Source organism: Medicago truncatula, chromosome 3 (assembly GCF_003473485.1).
Source record: "Medicago truncatula cultivar Jemalong A17 chromosome 3, MtrunA17r5.0-ANR, whole genome shotgun sequence".
In the NCBI taxonomy this organism is placed as follows: domain Eukaryota; kingdom Viridiplantae; phylum Streptophyta; class Magnoliopsida; order Fabales; family Fabaceae; genus Medicago; species Medicago truncatula.
In genome coordinates, this window is record NC_053044.1 from 8,626,127 (window position 1) to 8,641,032 (window position 14,906).

Here is a 14,906-nt window from a genome sequence, read left to right on the forward strand (position 1 = left end):
TGTAGATGAGGTCGAAGCTTCCATCGGCGTCAATGAGGTAGGGGAGAAATTAATGGTGGGTGGGAGAGTTCTTCCATCCGTGAGAAATTTCCAAAGATGCATTAACAATAGTGGGTGTTATGTCATCTTTTGGTTTCCACAAAATTTTAATCAAACAAATAAATAAAAAGTTGAAATTAAGACACATTTTGAGAGAAATTCCAAAGATGCATTAATAGACTCTTGTCCTTAATTTTTATTTTTAGAGTTAAAATGAATGGATGAGGTTGTGCTTGAACTTGTGCTAAAAAATTGTTTTAATTTTTTTCATTCAATTTTTATACTTTATGAATGATTAAGGTATAAAATTTTATTCTACAAACAAAGTAAAATATAATCATCGTTAAGATAAAAAAAAGTGTTAAAAGAAAAACATTTTATACATTATGAATGATTAGGGTATAAAATTTTATTCTAAAAACAAAGTAAAATATAATCATCGATAAGATTCCTTCAAAAAAAAATCATCGATAAGATAAAAAAAAGTGTTAAAAGAAAAACAACAAAAAAACAAAAATAAGTAGTCAGTATATACCTAGAAAAATTGAACTTTTTTTCATAAATTAGGAAATATAAAAAATTGTATGTGTCATTACATGAAATAAAATGGTGTCGTTGCACTGCAATATGTTCAACGAGTGCTAAACAGAAGCATGCATACTTGAAATATAAAAATATGTTGTACATTACCGTTCGTTTAGTTTTAAAGTTTTTTTGAACAAACAAAAATGGAATATATTAACACTGCTAAAGCAGCCCACTCAGCACAAAATGTACCGAAAAACAACTTAAAACGATACAAACAGTTTAAAAATACAACAAGTTGTTAACCAATGCCTAAACACGACAATGGATTCGACACCCACATCTGATCACCAAACATAAATACAACCTTACTGGCTTTCAGCCACCACAAAGAGTGATACTTTACTTTATCTAATAATTGAACTAAGGAACTTTCTTTTTGCTTAAAAAGCCTGTTATTTCTTTCATTCCATATAACCCACATCGCGAGTAACCAAATAAGCTGAAGAAAAGATCTTCTTGATTTCAAACCACCTGTGTAAAATGCAAAATGAGCACCATGATTTGATATATCACAATGATCGACACCATCAAAGCCTATCCAAGACCTCACCAAAAACCATAAAGAATCAAAGAAACTGCAAGACAAAAATAAATGTCGTGCATCTTCCACGAAACCACAACCTGTTACACATAAGCATGCCTCTGAATTCAAGATACCACGAAATATTAAATTAGACATTGTAGGAAGTCTATCTCGAATCAACCTCCAAGCAAAAATAGACACCTTGAGGGGAACATGTTTGTGCCAAACCAATTCTTCGCAAAGACCATCCTGCTGCACTTCCTGATTAATAAGCATAGCATATGCCCCGCTGACTGTGTAACCTTGGCTAGGGTCCGGTTGCCACTGCCACACATCATAGGAAAGAGGCTGCAAAGAAATGTTAGCAAGTAATAACCTACACTCTGCTAGGAGCTCCTCCTCCCACACCCACAAACTCCTACGCCATTGCCATCCCCCTCCCTCCTCCCCCCATCCTAAAGAAAACATCTCTTTAACAGTAATGGATTTATTTAAAGCTAAATCAAATAACCTTCTAAAACAAATCTGGAAAGGGACACGACCACACCACCTCTCATGCCAAAACAAGGTATCCTCCCCATCACCCACACACCTAACCACACAACCCTCAAACCAACTAACACCACCCCCACCCTCCCCTTCTGTAATCCTACTAACCTCCTTCCACCAAAAAGAACCACTCCGGCCCCCAACCTCCAACCTCCCATCACGCACACCATACCTAGCAACCAACACCCTATACCACAACCCTCCACGATCAACAAGTAACCTCCAACACCACTTCCCTAGCAACGCCTCATTAAACTCCCTCAATCGCCTAACTCCTAAACCCCCCAGACTCCTTTCTCAAACAAACACTCTGCCAGCTCACCCAAGATACTTTTCTACGTTCCTCACTCCCCCCCCCCCCCCCCCAAAAAAAATTTTTTTTTTTAGATAAAATAGATTCTATGGAAGAGATTCTACCTGCTGGAGCCTTGAAGAAGGAAAGAGCATAGACCGGTTGCGCGGTCAAGACAGACTTTAGAAGAATCAAGCGACCTCCAAATGAAAGAAATCGACTTTGCCAATTAGACAGTCTAGATCTGATACAGTTAAACACAGGTTCCCAAAAAGACAGACGACGCGGGTTTCCACCTATCGACAATCTCAAATAAATAAAGGGCAATGTACCAACCTTCCAATTCAACAACGACGCTGCTTCCGTTAACCAAGAGTCAGAAACATTTAGACCAACCAACAAACTTTTATGGAAATTTATTTTCAGCCCAGAAACAACCTCAAAAAGAACTAAAATTGCCCGCAATGCGCGAACATTCGCCCAGCTCTTCTCTCCTAAAAGCAAAGTGTCATCTGCAAACTGAAGATGCGATACCGCCACCTCGTTCCCATCCCCAACACAATAACCTCTATACAAATTTGCATCAATCATAGCCTTCATCATAACATGCAATCCTTCTGCAGCTAGTAAAAACAAAAATGGGGAAAGTGGATCACCCTGACGCAGACCTCTACCCAAAGGAAACTCATCTGTGGGGCTACCATTCACAAGAACTGATGTGGTAGCCGTAGTAATACATTCTTTAATCCATTTCCTCCACAATGTTGGAAAACACATTTTGGCCATCACCGCGTCTAAATAACCCTAATCAACAGAATCATACGCTTTCTCAAAATCCACTTTAAACATCAACAATTCCTTTTTAGTCTTACGAGCCTCATCCACAACCTCATTCGCAATCAGAATGCCATCTAAAATTTGACGATTTTTAACAAACGCAGTCTGAACATCAGAAATAACACTACCTATTACCTGTCTCAACCTATTGGCCAACAACTTAGCCAAAATTTTATACAAACTTCCGACCAAAGAAATAGGACGAAAATCATTTAAAGATTGAGGAGAATCTACCTTAGGAATGAGAGCTATAAACGTAGAATTGATACCCTTTGATAACTTCCCATTCCTGTGAAATTCTCCAACAAAACACATCACATCATCTTTCATATCACTCCAGAAATCTTTGAAAAAACCAAAATTGATACCATCTGGACCGGGACTCTTAAAACTATCACAATCCCAAATAGCTGCTTTCACCTCCTCCATTGAAAAAGGCTTAATAAGCCCGCCCCCTTCAGCATAAGACAACCCTCTAAGCTGTAAACCATCCACTGTTGTCCTCTGCTCATTATACGACCGAAAGTGGCTCGCAAAGTGAGAAAACACAGCTTGACGAACGGGCTGCACACCTTCCACCAAGGCTCCATTCACCGTGATTGACACCAAAGAATTTCTACGCCGCCGACCTCCCAAAAAAGAGTGAAAATATTTCGAATTAGCATCTCCTTCCCGAAGCCAAGTAAGTCTTGATTGCTGCCAACAAATACTAGTATTAAGACGGGACAACGAATGGATATTTGTCGTGATTCCACGTAACTCCTCAATCTCTTCTTCAGCTAGATCTTCCTCTTCCCCCTTGGCATCAAAAACAGCTTGCATTTCCTTTAAGGATTTAATCTTCCTAACCAAATCATGCGTATGAGCCAAATGCTATTCCTTCAAAGCACTCTTTATAAGTTTCAATTTCTCTTTCAAGACAAAACCACCCCATCCTGTGACTTCCAAAGATTTTCATTTTTCACTAACAAAATTCTTATATCCAGGTACTTCCTGCCAACATTTCAACAACCTAGAGGGCCTCGGTCCCCAATTTTCCTCATCAACTGTCAACAATAAAGGACAATGATCAGACAAACCACGTAAAAGAGCAACCTGATTACAATTAGGCCACAGAACACACCAGTCCTCTGATAAAAGAAACCGATCCAACCCACTCATCGATCTCCCATCACCTTTAAACCACGTAAATTTGCGCCCATGCAACGGTAAATCCACCAACATATTATCATCAATAAAACCGTTAAAAGAAGCACAATCTGCAGACGTTAATCCATTTCTTACTGATCTTCTTTCGTCCACACTTCTAACCGCATTAAAATCCCCACAAATACAAACCTTTTTACCACTCAACAAAGCCAAACGTGCCGATAAAGCATTCCATAAAGCTTGTCTTTCTGTCTGAAATATGAATTTTAGTTAAAATAATAAGGATAAAAATGGAACCAATGATAATAAATTATAAGTTATGAGTTCAAACGCTATTTGAAATAATAAGTTATAAGTTCAAACACTATTTGAAAGTGTTTAAAAAATAAGCTATAAGCTCCTAAAATAAGCTAAAAGTTCGTTATGAAAAGACGCTTATCAAACAGAGTTTTTTTGTTAGACGAGTTTATAAGTTATCCGCTATAAACTATAAACTAGCTTCTTATCTTTGCCAAACATAGCCTTAGTTTTTTTTTTCTTTTCAAAAGTCATTCCCCTTAATTTCGACGGATCAATCAAAGTTGATGTGGACATGTCTATACATTAATTGCCAGCCTTTCTTATAAATAAAATTAAATAAGAAAAAAATAAACATAGCTGGCATATCATATCTTCTTACAATGTGATACTTTCACATCTTTTTTATCCCCATTTTCGATAAGAAGTTGCGCACAAGAATGGTTCATTAGGGAATTCCCTGCAAAGGATGTCGAACATGAAGAGGAAACAACTGCTATATGGAAAGCTTATCTGACTCCTACTCTTCTCTCTAGTAGGATATTAGCCACTAACTCGACAAATTATTATGGGTTATATGGTTATCAACCAAATTTAGTGGCTAGACAATTTGGTTTGGTACAAACTCGTCCTAGCTCACTTTATAAATCCAAAGAAGACTTGAAGAAACCTAAGGGTGAAATTATGTGGCGATCTCTCCTTCAAAAAGTTGATGAACATATTCCAACTCTTAAGCCTGCCCCCTTTGAACTTTCATATGAATGTACTAAAATCTTTTTTAGATGGTGGTGGTGATACTTTGTCGAGAAGAGCAAAGGAGTAAATCCAAACACTTTGCTTCCTGAACTAATTTCTGCTTTTCATTATGTGCAGAAAAAATCGAAGAAACCAAAAGGTACACATATTCGAGAAATCCAAGCTTTTCAAAAGTACTTCAAACTATATATGATCGTCTGAACCTTAGTCGGACTGTTTATTATGCTGCCAAAACTTTAAAGGAAAAACTTTTAGAAAAAATTCCAACATCAAAATTTCCTCCTTTTGTTACCGATAAATATCTTTTTGCTTTATACTTTAAAATTAAATTTCCACCATTGCCATCTAGTGAACTAGCACTAGCACTCAGACCACCATATCCAAAATGATTTGTGTGTGGCTCTTGGATGGCAATGAAACAAAACCTTATCAAGAAGAAAGCAAAGCAAATTACTACGACTAAGCATGACATATACAAGTTTAGAGGTCAATTATATTTTGGCCTACATCAGGTTCGAATCACATTTCCTATAGGAATAGGTAAGAGCTTTTCACTAACTCTTCAGGATAACAATTATCATTTTTATTTAACACAAAAAATTACCTGTTTCTTTGAATGTTTTAAGCTTTACCTTTACAATCAGTGCAAAAAGCTGACACATGAGTAGAGGGAACATTGAAGTCGAAGCCTAGCAATTTCTCAAAGAAAGGCAAAATATCCGAGTCAGAGAAAAAAGAAGTAACTGAATCCTTTCGAATTCCTTTATATCTTTTCTTTCGACATATATTTCCTATTAACCGAATGGTTTCCAAACAGGATTGAAAAATAAAAGGAAGTTATCCTTCTAAACCTTCCTCGAAAAAGACAAAGCAAAGTGAAGAAGACATAAGTCTTCCATATCTTTTATACATTGGTATTTGCTTTTCAAAATTTGCTAACACAATTTTTTTATCCTTACAGTCTGATGTTTCACCTAAAGCTACCAAGGCCCCTGAGATTCAGATTGAGAATTAGAAAAAGAGAAAACATGCTCAAGAAAAATCTAGGGACACTAGTGAGTGGAATTCTGTCGAAAATTCTCAAGACGATCCAAACGTTGGTAAAAACACAACTAATGAAGAGACATCCGTGAAGGTTGCAAGGAAGAAAATTAGAGGTCGCAAGGATGAAAAACCAGCCAATGCACACTCTTGTGTAGAAGATAACGTGTCGAAGGTATTTTTACTTGTCTTTTTTTCTTTTAATAACCTTTTTACTAAATTCGACTATTTCTGGCTATTTCAGAGTGTTGAGGTTACCAATGCTGAAACGGGCAAATAAACGACTCCTCCTTCCACTTTCAATCAATCGATTGAGCCTATTTTCGAAGACAATATAGTGGTCAAGTCTAGCCCTCCAAAAAATGATGAAGATCCAGAACGAACCCTTTCTGATCATTCTCAAGATTCAAATGCCAGAAGTATTGAAGATGATCAGCATCACACTGATGAGGAAGACGAAGGGGGTCCATCTCTAGTCGAAAGTGGGAAAGGCAACACCACTCATGGGTCAATCTCTGATGATGATGAGGAGCAAACTGACACCAATGTGGATGGATGGTCACAAAAAAGATGTCGAAGAGTCTGAAGATGAATCTGAACAAGAATCCCCAAAACCCATGGTTTTAAAATGTTAATAAAAGTGGAAAATAAAAAGAAGATTTTATTTATAAAAGTGGTTTTAAGAAGTTTGAATGTGTGATGAAGTTGAACAAGAAAATAATGGAAAGCAATTTGGCACCTGTGATTTTGTTGACCACCATCTTCATCCCATTTCTATTAATTTATTACTTTTTATGTATAAGAAAATCAATCATTAGTAGAAGATGAGAAAGAAGATGCAAGAATGAATGTAGGAGTTGATGAAATGTGAAATTTGAAATTTGAATTGTTGGACAGAATGAAGTGACAATATAAAGAAAACATGGTTGGATATAGAGTAAAAAGTTCTTGTGTTTGTTTTTGATGAAAGTAAATACAAAGTTGTTTTTGATAATATGAACTAATGAGTGCAAATAACCATAATATCCTTAATAGTGTTAAGAAAATAGCAAGAACAAAAAGCAAAAGCTGGGTAGTTATGTAAAATTGGCACCGAAAATATGATAAAATGACAAAGTTAACCTTCAACTGTGAAGTAAAAAATCAGGGAGAAAACTGGGATATGGACATTTAAGTAATTTTGGTAGTTATTTCTTTTCATATATTGTAGTAGATAGATTGAATTGTTGGACATAATGAAATGACAATATAAAGAAAAAATGATTGGATATAAAGTAAAAAGTTGTTGTGTCTATTTGCAGAAAGTAAATACAAAGTTGTTTTTGATCATGTGAATTAATGAGTGCAAACGATCATAATATCCTTAATAATGTTAAAAAAACACCAGGAAAAAAAACTAGAAGCTGGGTAGTTATGTAAATTGGTAACGAAAATATGATAAAATGACAAAGCTAACCTTAATTGTGAAGTAAAAAGTCACGGAGAATATTGGGTATGTACAATTAAGTAATTTTGATAGTTATCTCTTTTCATATATTGTAGTAGATTGAATTGTTGGACAGAACGAAGTGATAATATAAAGAAAACTTGGTTTGATATAAAGTGAAAAGCTGTTGTGTTTGTTTTGCAGAAAGTAAATATAAAGTTGTTTTTGATAATGTGCACCAATGAGTGCAAATGACCATAATATCCTTAATAGTGTTAAAAAAACAACATGAACAAAAAACACAAGCTCGGTAGTTATGTAAAATTGGCACCGAAAATATGATAAAATAACAAAGTTAACCTTCAAAGGTGTCGTAAAAAGTTAGGGAGAAAACTGGGGTATGGGTACTTAAGTAATTTTGATAGTTTTCTCTTTTCATATATTTTTTTTTTTGTGGTGGTCGGGGTTTGAACCTTGGACCTTGCATATATTATGCATCGTCCATACCAACCGAGCAAAGTTCAAGATGACATCTCTTTTCATATATTGTAGTAGATAGAAGATTAGTTTTGAGGATAGATCAGTTGGCAGAGGCATGCATTGTTATATACAGGGGCCGGAGTTCGAATTTCAAACATCTCACTTATTCACTAAAAATAAAGGTGAATTTTAACTACCAAACTACTTGACAAAAACAATAAATAAATAAATAAAAATAAAAAAATAGTTGGAAAAGAATATGTTCTCATGACACGTATCCGTTATCCCCACAACTGTCGTGCTTCCTTCATGCATTTTTCTATATTCAATCAGTAAGGTTTTCAGGTAAGAATCATTCACTGTTAAGCAAATTAAAATAATATATTTTCATATCAAAATCTGTAGATGTTTGTAAGTCATAAAAAGTTAAAAATAATAGAGATAAAAGACAACCAAATACATAGGGTCAATATGTATTGTGATGATTAAACGACATAACTAACCCATTAAAAAATCATGGCCCATTTTCTTGCATTTATATAGATGTCACTACTTCATCTTTAGACATCACAATTTGCAGCCATGGGAGCTATAGGTCCTTCCCTTCTCTATCTTTTTTCTCTAGCTACCCTTTTGGCTGTTGTCACTGGAACTGAACCAAAAAAAGTAGAACCAAGTCAATATGCTTCATTCAATAGGAGCCTTTTTCCTGATGATTTTCTCTTTGGAATTGGTTCTTCTGCTTACCAGGTTCATACCATCACATAGTATATTTATTTTGTTACATGGACCACCACATAGATAGCATTAGCAACAATGTATTCAATTACTCATTTCCTTGTTAATACATATTCCAACATAAGGGCCAGTTTATTTGCAGTGTTTTGCTATTATTATTTGAACTTAGATTCTGTTCATGGTGATTTTCTGTTTATTTAAAATAGATCTAACATTTTTGGAAATTTTGAAAATGACAATTTTTTTGTCTTAGATAAAGTGGTAAGCCATTGAAATTAAACTCACACAACTGTGAGGTTTCAGATTCAAACTCGGGTCATGACGTCCGACCTTGCAATTTTTGCATTTGTTAGTTGAGCTAGAACGTATAGACTAATAAATTATTTTTTAATTTATGGATATTTTACTTTCTTATTTAATAATTTAAAATTAACACAAATTTTTAAAAATAAATATTAAAAAAAATCTTTAGGAAAGTAAATGGCCTTAATTTTCCTACATATCATACAAGGTTGGAAATTGATGTTACAGTCATAGTTGCAATTATAAAAGTGGCTGTATTGCACTTCTTGATGCTGTGGCCATGTTCCTGTCGTAGAGACATAATATCTTGATGTTACTGCCCTATATTGCAATCTTTGATTTTTTTTTTTTAAAGAAGATAAAAGGAATATATTAAAAAATGATAAGAACCATTCACGCAAAAAGGCTAACAAAACGGATTAAACCATAAAAAATTAAAATTCATAAAATAAGTTGGTTTTTGACATTTCAACCACCACCGAGAATGAAGCTTAAATCCTATCAAACAAATGATCAAGAAACAATCGTTTGTTGAAAAAAAAATACGAGAGTTTTGCGCCTTCCAAATGACCATGATAGAGGACCTTGATGTTATGTTTTCCTGCTGGAGAAAAAGTAAGCATGAATCATTTACCATTTATTTTTGTTGTGCTATCTTTTCAGGTAGAAGGAGCTTCAGATATAGATGGGAGAGGACCAAGTATATGGGACACATTTACTAAACAAAATCCAAGTAAATTTTTTTTATAATTTTTACACTAAAATTTATTTCTTTATATCTAAAAAGTTTACCGGTGAATCTCATACACAGTAAGTGCAAATAATGTGAGATTGCATGTTTGAACTCCCGATCTTGCATACGTATCAAATGTTTATTTAGCCATTTTCCTATTTGGGTTGTATTATGAGACAATTTTCATTGGTATAATATTTATGAGACAAATTTATCGATCTATTTTTTAAAATTTTAAGCACATACATAGTTCTTATTAACAAGAATTAAATTTCTCTCTATTTTGGTTGAGCAGATAAGATTTGGGACCATAGCAGTGGTAATGTAGGAGCTGATTTTTATCATCGATACAAGGTACACAGTTGCTGAAAAATTTAATAATTTGTCTTGTTTCTTCGAAAAATAAATAAATAATAAATATATTGAAAGGAAGATTTAAACATAAACTTCAATTATTGTGTAGGAAGACCTCAAGGTGGTGAAAGAAATTGGGTTGGACTCATACAGATTCTCCATCTCATGGTCAAGAATATTCCCAAGTAAGATAAACAAATATATAATTGACAATTCATAATTCTTGTAAAAAAACAAAAATTGACTACTCCTAGTATAATGTTAAATTACATAATTTGTACCTAAAAAAATGAAATTATCCTTAAATCTCTTGTCACTAAGTGACAGGCAAATTTCATTATTTTTCTTATCAAAATTTCTTAGGTAGTTTAATTTTTCAAATATGTTTTATATGATTTTAAGTGTGTAATGATATCATATGCAGAGGGCAAGGGGGCAGTCAATCCCCTAGGAGTTAAATTCTATAACAATCTCATTAATGAGATCCTAGCAAATGGTAAAAGCCTCTTATATAATTACTTATTAATTTGTCCATTTTTCAATAATTAATTTATTAATTAATTCTTTAATTCTCCTTGAGAACTCATTTTTTGGCTTATATGGTGGCAGGCTTAGTACCCTTTGTAACTCTCTTTCATTGGGATCTCCCACAAGCTCTTGAAGATGAATATAAGGGATTTTTAAATAAAAATATAGCGTAAGTAACACCCTAATATCTTAATTCCTTTCCAAATAAAATAGTTTTTTTCTTACTAAGTGAAATAAAAATGTTAGTATAATTTTTTTTTCGTCAAATAGTTTACAAACTAGTTAGAATTCACTTTTCAAAGTGATAGGTGAGGTGTTTAAGGTTGAACCCTGACCCTGCATATTATAATGCATCGTCTCAATTAACCGAGCTATGCCCACATGGATAAATTAATATATAAACTATCCTCGTGAGCTTAGTTTAGTTGGTATGGACAATGCATAATATATGCAAGGTCTGAGGTTCGAATTCCGGTCATCACTATAAAAAAAGGTTAATATATAAACTTATTCTTAATTTAATGGATAAAACAGGAAGGATTTCGCAGTCTATGCTGACTTTTGCTTCAAGACATTTGGAGATAGGGTTAAGCATTGGGTGACACTTAATGAACCTTATTCATACACCATCAATGGATATAATGGTGGTACTTTTGCACCTGGTAGATGTTCTAAATATGTTGCAAATTGCACTACTGGTGACTCAAGTACAGAGCCCTACATTGTTGCTCATAACTTGATACTTTCTCATGCTGCTGCAGTCAGAGTATACAAGAGAAAATATCAGGTAATTGGTTTCAAAATTATCAAAATGTGTAGCTATATATTGCACAAACAAATAGGGTACAATAATACTCCTTCTAATCATATTTATAAACAATTTTTAATTTTTTAGATTTATTAAATAACTAACGTATCAGGATTATATTATAGTCTAAACATATCATTTATTTAATGAATTTGAAAAAACAAAAGTTGTTTATAAATGTGATGAAAAAATATTAAAATATTCATATAAACAACTCAAATTAAACACATGAGCTAGTCTAATTTCTTGCCTAGTTAAGATGATATTTGAAATAGTAATCTTAGCCACATTGCAATAATTGATATTGTAGACAATCATTCTCAATTATAATTGATGTGGTCCATGCACAAGGATGAGACACACAAATTGAGAGAAATAAATTTTATGTGGTCCTAATTGCATGTTATAGGTAGTTGTGATAATATCAGAACTAATATTACATTTGTTAACATTTTTGTTATATACTACAATTGATGAAATTGATAAAAAATAGCATATTTCTTATGTTAATTATGAAATTTATGTTTGGTGTCATAGGCTCATCAAAAAGGAAAAATTGGAGTGACCTTAGTGACTCACTTCTTTGAACCATATTCCAATAGTGTTGCTGATAAAAAGGCTGCAGGTCGAGCACTTGACTTCTTTTTTGGATGGTATGTATTTTCAAATTAAGAAAGTGTAGCAAACTATGAAAATTGATTTTTTTTTTCCCTTTCAAAATCAGGAATTGAAATATTATTATTAATTAAAATGATACTGAGAAAAATTCAATTGGGTTGGTCAGCGACGTTGGTTTGAGACCCACTTTGTCCTGCTTTTAAACGGGGTCCTATAAGTGGGGGTGACATTAGACCACTCAGATTATTCGATCATTGGGTCGATGTCAAGTTTTAAAAAAAATGACACTAATAAATAATGATCATTATACAACTATCTTCAAGAAAATTTTATTTGTTACACAATATGATTAACATGTTAATTTTTTTTTTCCAGGTTTGCTCATCCCATTACATATGGTCACTATCCCCAATCTATGATATCTTTGTTGGGTAAAAGACTCCCCAAATTCACAAAATTTGAATCTGTAATTATAAAAAATTCCTATGATTTTCTTGGTGTGAATTATTACTCCACATATTATGCACAAAGCAAAGGACCACAAAATAAAAACATGGACTACTACAGTGATATGCAAGCAACTGTCTCTCGTAAGAATTTATGAAAAATCTAAAATATGTCACTAAAGGTTTTCTATTGCATTTTCACATTGAACTAAGCATTTCATTTTTCACTTGATCACAGCATTGAAGAATGGTGTATCCATTGGTCCCTCGGTATGATTTTTTTTTCCTCGTGATTTCGTTGTTTGTTTTTTGTTGCTTCTCGATTCTTCACAAATGTAGTATACACCAATTTTTTCACACCATAGATCGAAGATTTAAATTGCAGTTGCAGTTACGTTGTGATTCTCTATATCATAACAAATCGCAGATAAATGCGACCTTTGAAGCCACAATAACTATATTGTAATCTTTAATTTGAAATCAATCCTTAAATATAATATTTTGTATAGACATTAATAAAAGTGTAAACAATATCATACAATGTTTTGGGTTATTTCTTACCTAAGGTAATCAAGCAAAACTTTTTGGTTGTGCAGACTGATTTGACTTGGCTCTATGTCTATCCAAAGGGAATTCATGATCTTGTTACACACATAAAAAATGTATACAACAATCCACCAGTGTACATTACTGAAAATGGTAAATATTTAGTTACATTTTAGATTTATATATAATTTATTTATTTTTTTATTTATTAGTGAGTAGAATTATTAATTTGTTTTATGAATATTTTTCAGGCATTGCTACATATAGGAATGACTCAGTTCCAATCAATGTAGCTCGTAAAGATGGTGTTAGGATTAAATACCATCATGACCATCTCTACTACCTCCTTGAAGGAATAAAGTATGAGTTAAACAATTTCTTTTTACTTCAACAAAATATTTAATCAAGAGTTTAATGGATATGCACTAGAATTATGCCTTTGTCTAATTATATTATACTATATTACTTTATTATATTGTTTTATACAATACCATAACAAATATTTACTTGGTTGAATTTCCTTTAAACTCTTTAATTAAACAATAATAATAATTTGATCTGTTTAGATTGACTTATTTGAGTTTATCTATTGATATACGTTTCTTAGTCTATTTGAAAGAACTAATAAAAAAGTAGTCTATTTGATAGAACTAATAAAAAAGTAACTTATGACAATTTTCATAATCTTAGAAATCGTGATTGGGCCTACACAACCTCACAAAACCGGCTTGTGAGGTGAGGATTGCCTCTATTTATAAATATATTGTCATGACTATCTTATATCTGATATGAGACTCTTAACACATCCCCTCACAACCAGCCATCACTATAGAGCTTGGTTCGTGGACATAAATGGTGGGTGGTCTGATTGAGGAAATCTGATAGCAGATGACCTAATGGATTTTAAAGAGGCTCTGATACCATCTTAGAAATCGTGGTTAGACCTAACACAACCCCACAAAACCGATTTGTAAGGCGAGAATTACCCCTATTTATAAACATATTGTCAGATCATCTCACATCCGATATAAGACTCTTAACACATAACCATCAACTTATGGCATATACAAAACTAATAAATTTATTTTATCTTTTGATATAAAAATAGCTTATACATAAACACTTATCGTAATAAATGTTTGTGTTATAAATTACAAATAAGTTGTTTATCAAAACAGGTACATTGTAAAGCTCACAATGAATTGATTGAATATGGTAGTTAATGTCTTGTTCTTTTTCTTGTAGACATGGTGCAAATGTGAAGGGGTACTATGCATGGTCATTTTCCGACAGCTATGAATGGGATGCAGGGTACACAGTACGATTTGGAATAATTTATGTGGATTTCGTTAACAAATTGAAGAGATATCCCAAGTACTCTGCTTTTTGGCTGCAAAAGTTCCTTCTCAAGGGAAAACACTAAATTTGATGTTCATTTGGCATGTCTAAGATTTTCCATTGTTGTTTGTCGAATTTCCAGTGTCACCTTAGTATGTTACTTGCGCTCATATGTATTGAGATAATTGGTGATACCAATTAAATAAACCTTAAGGGCATGCTGAAATGAGTGAGTCAATATAAATGAAATAAATTGTTGGAACAACTATCTTTCATTCTCTAGCAACTTAAGGGGGTATAGTGGTCAAATAAGTGATATCAAGGATCTATTCATTGCTTAATCATTTGGTTATATGAAGAATGCCTATATGGTCATTTAGTTTCTGCAATAAAAAATTACGATGTTTATAATATTTTTTTAAAATTTAAGGGAATTTGAAGGTTAAGATTTAGGATTTAGTTGCTTCTTAAAAAAAAAAGTTAAGGATTCAGTGGAAGGGATTTTGCGATTGGATTT

At 33.1% G+C, this 14,906-nt stretch overlaps 2 protein-coding genes and 1 long non-coding RNA gene across 3 annotated transcripts; 2 read left to right on the plus strand and 1 right to left on the minus strand.

Moving 5' to 3' along the window:
• Positions 1-865: 865 nt before the first annotated feature.
• Positions 866-2,777, minus strand: LOC112420058 (uncharacterized). The gene is made up of 2 exons (XM_024778666.1): positions 2,117-2,777; positions 866-1,974 (listed from the first exon to the last, which is right to left on the minus strand). Exons 1-2 carry the CDS (start codon positions 2,775-2,777, stop codon positions 866-868), a joined length of 1,770 nt encoding a protein of 589 aa, XP_024634434.1.
• A 1,880-nt stretch (positions 2,778-4,657) lies between these two features.
• Positions 4,658-6,831, plus strand: LOC112420351 (uncharacterized). Its single transcript, XR_003010360.2, has 3 exons — positions 4,658-5,769; positions 5,992-6,246; positions 6,316-6,831. It is a non-coding gene; the product is annotated as an uncharacterized lncRNA (long non-coding RNA).
• A 1,696-nt stretch (positions 6,832-8,527) lies between these two features.
• On the plus strand, positions 8,528-14,664 carry LOC25488733 (vicianin hydrolase). The gene is made up of 13 exons (XM_013603675.3): positions 8,528-8,727; positions 9,682-9,751; positions 10,047-10,105; positions 10,215-10,290; positions 10,530-10,601; positions 10,715-10,802; positions 11,168-11,420; positions 11,979-12,094; positions 12,435-12,649; positions 12,744-12,775; positions 13,102-13,204; positions 13,303-13,411; positions 14,297-14,664. Exons 1-13 carry the CDS (start codon positions 8,560-8,562, stop codon positions 14,472-14,474), a joined length of 1,539 nt encoding a protein of 512 aa, XP_013459129.1. The 5' UTR covers positions 8,528-8,559; the 3' UTR covers positions 14,475-14,664.
• Positions 14,665-14,906: the final 242 nt, after the last annotated feature.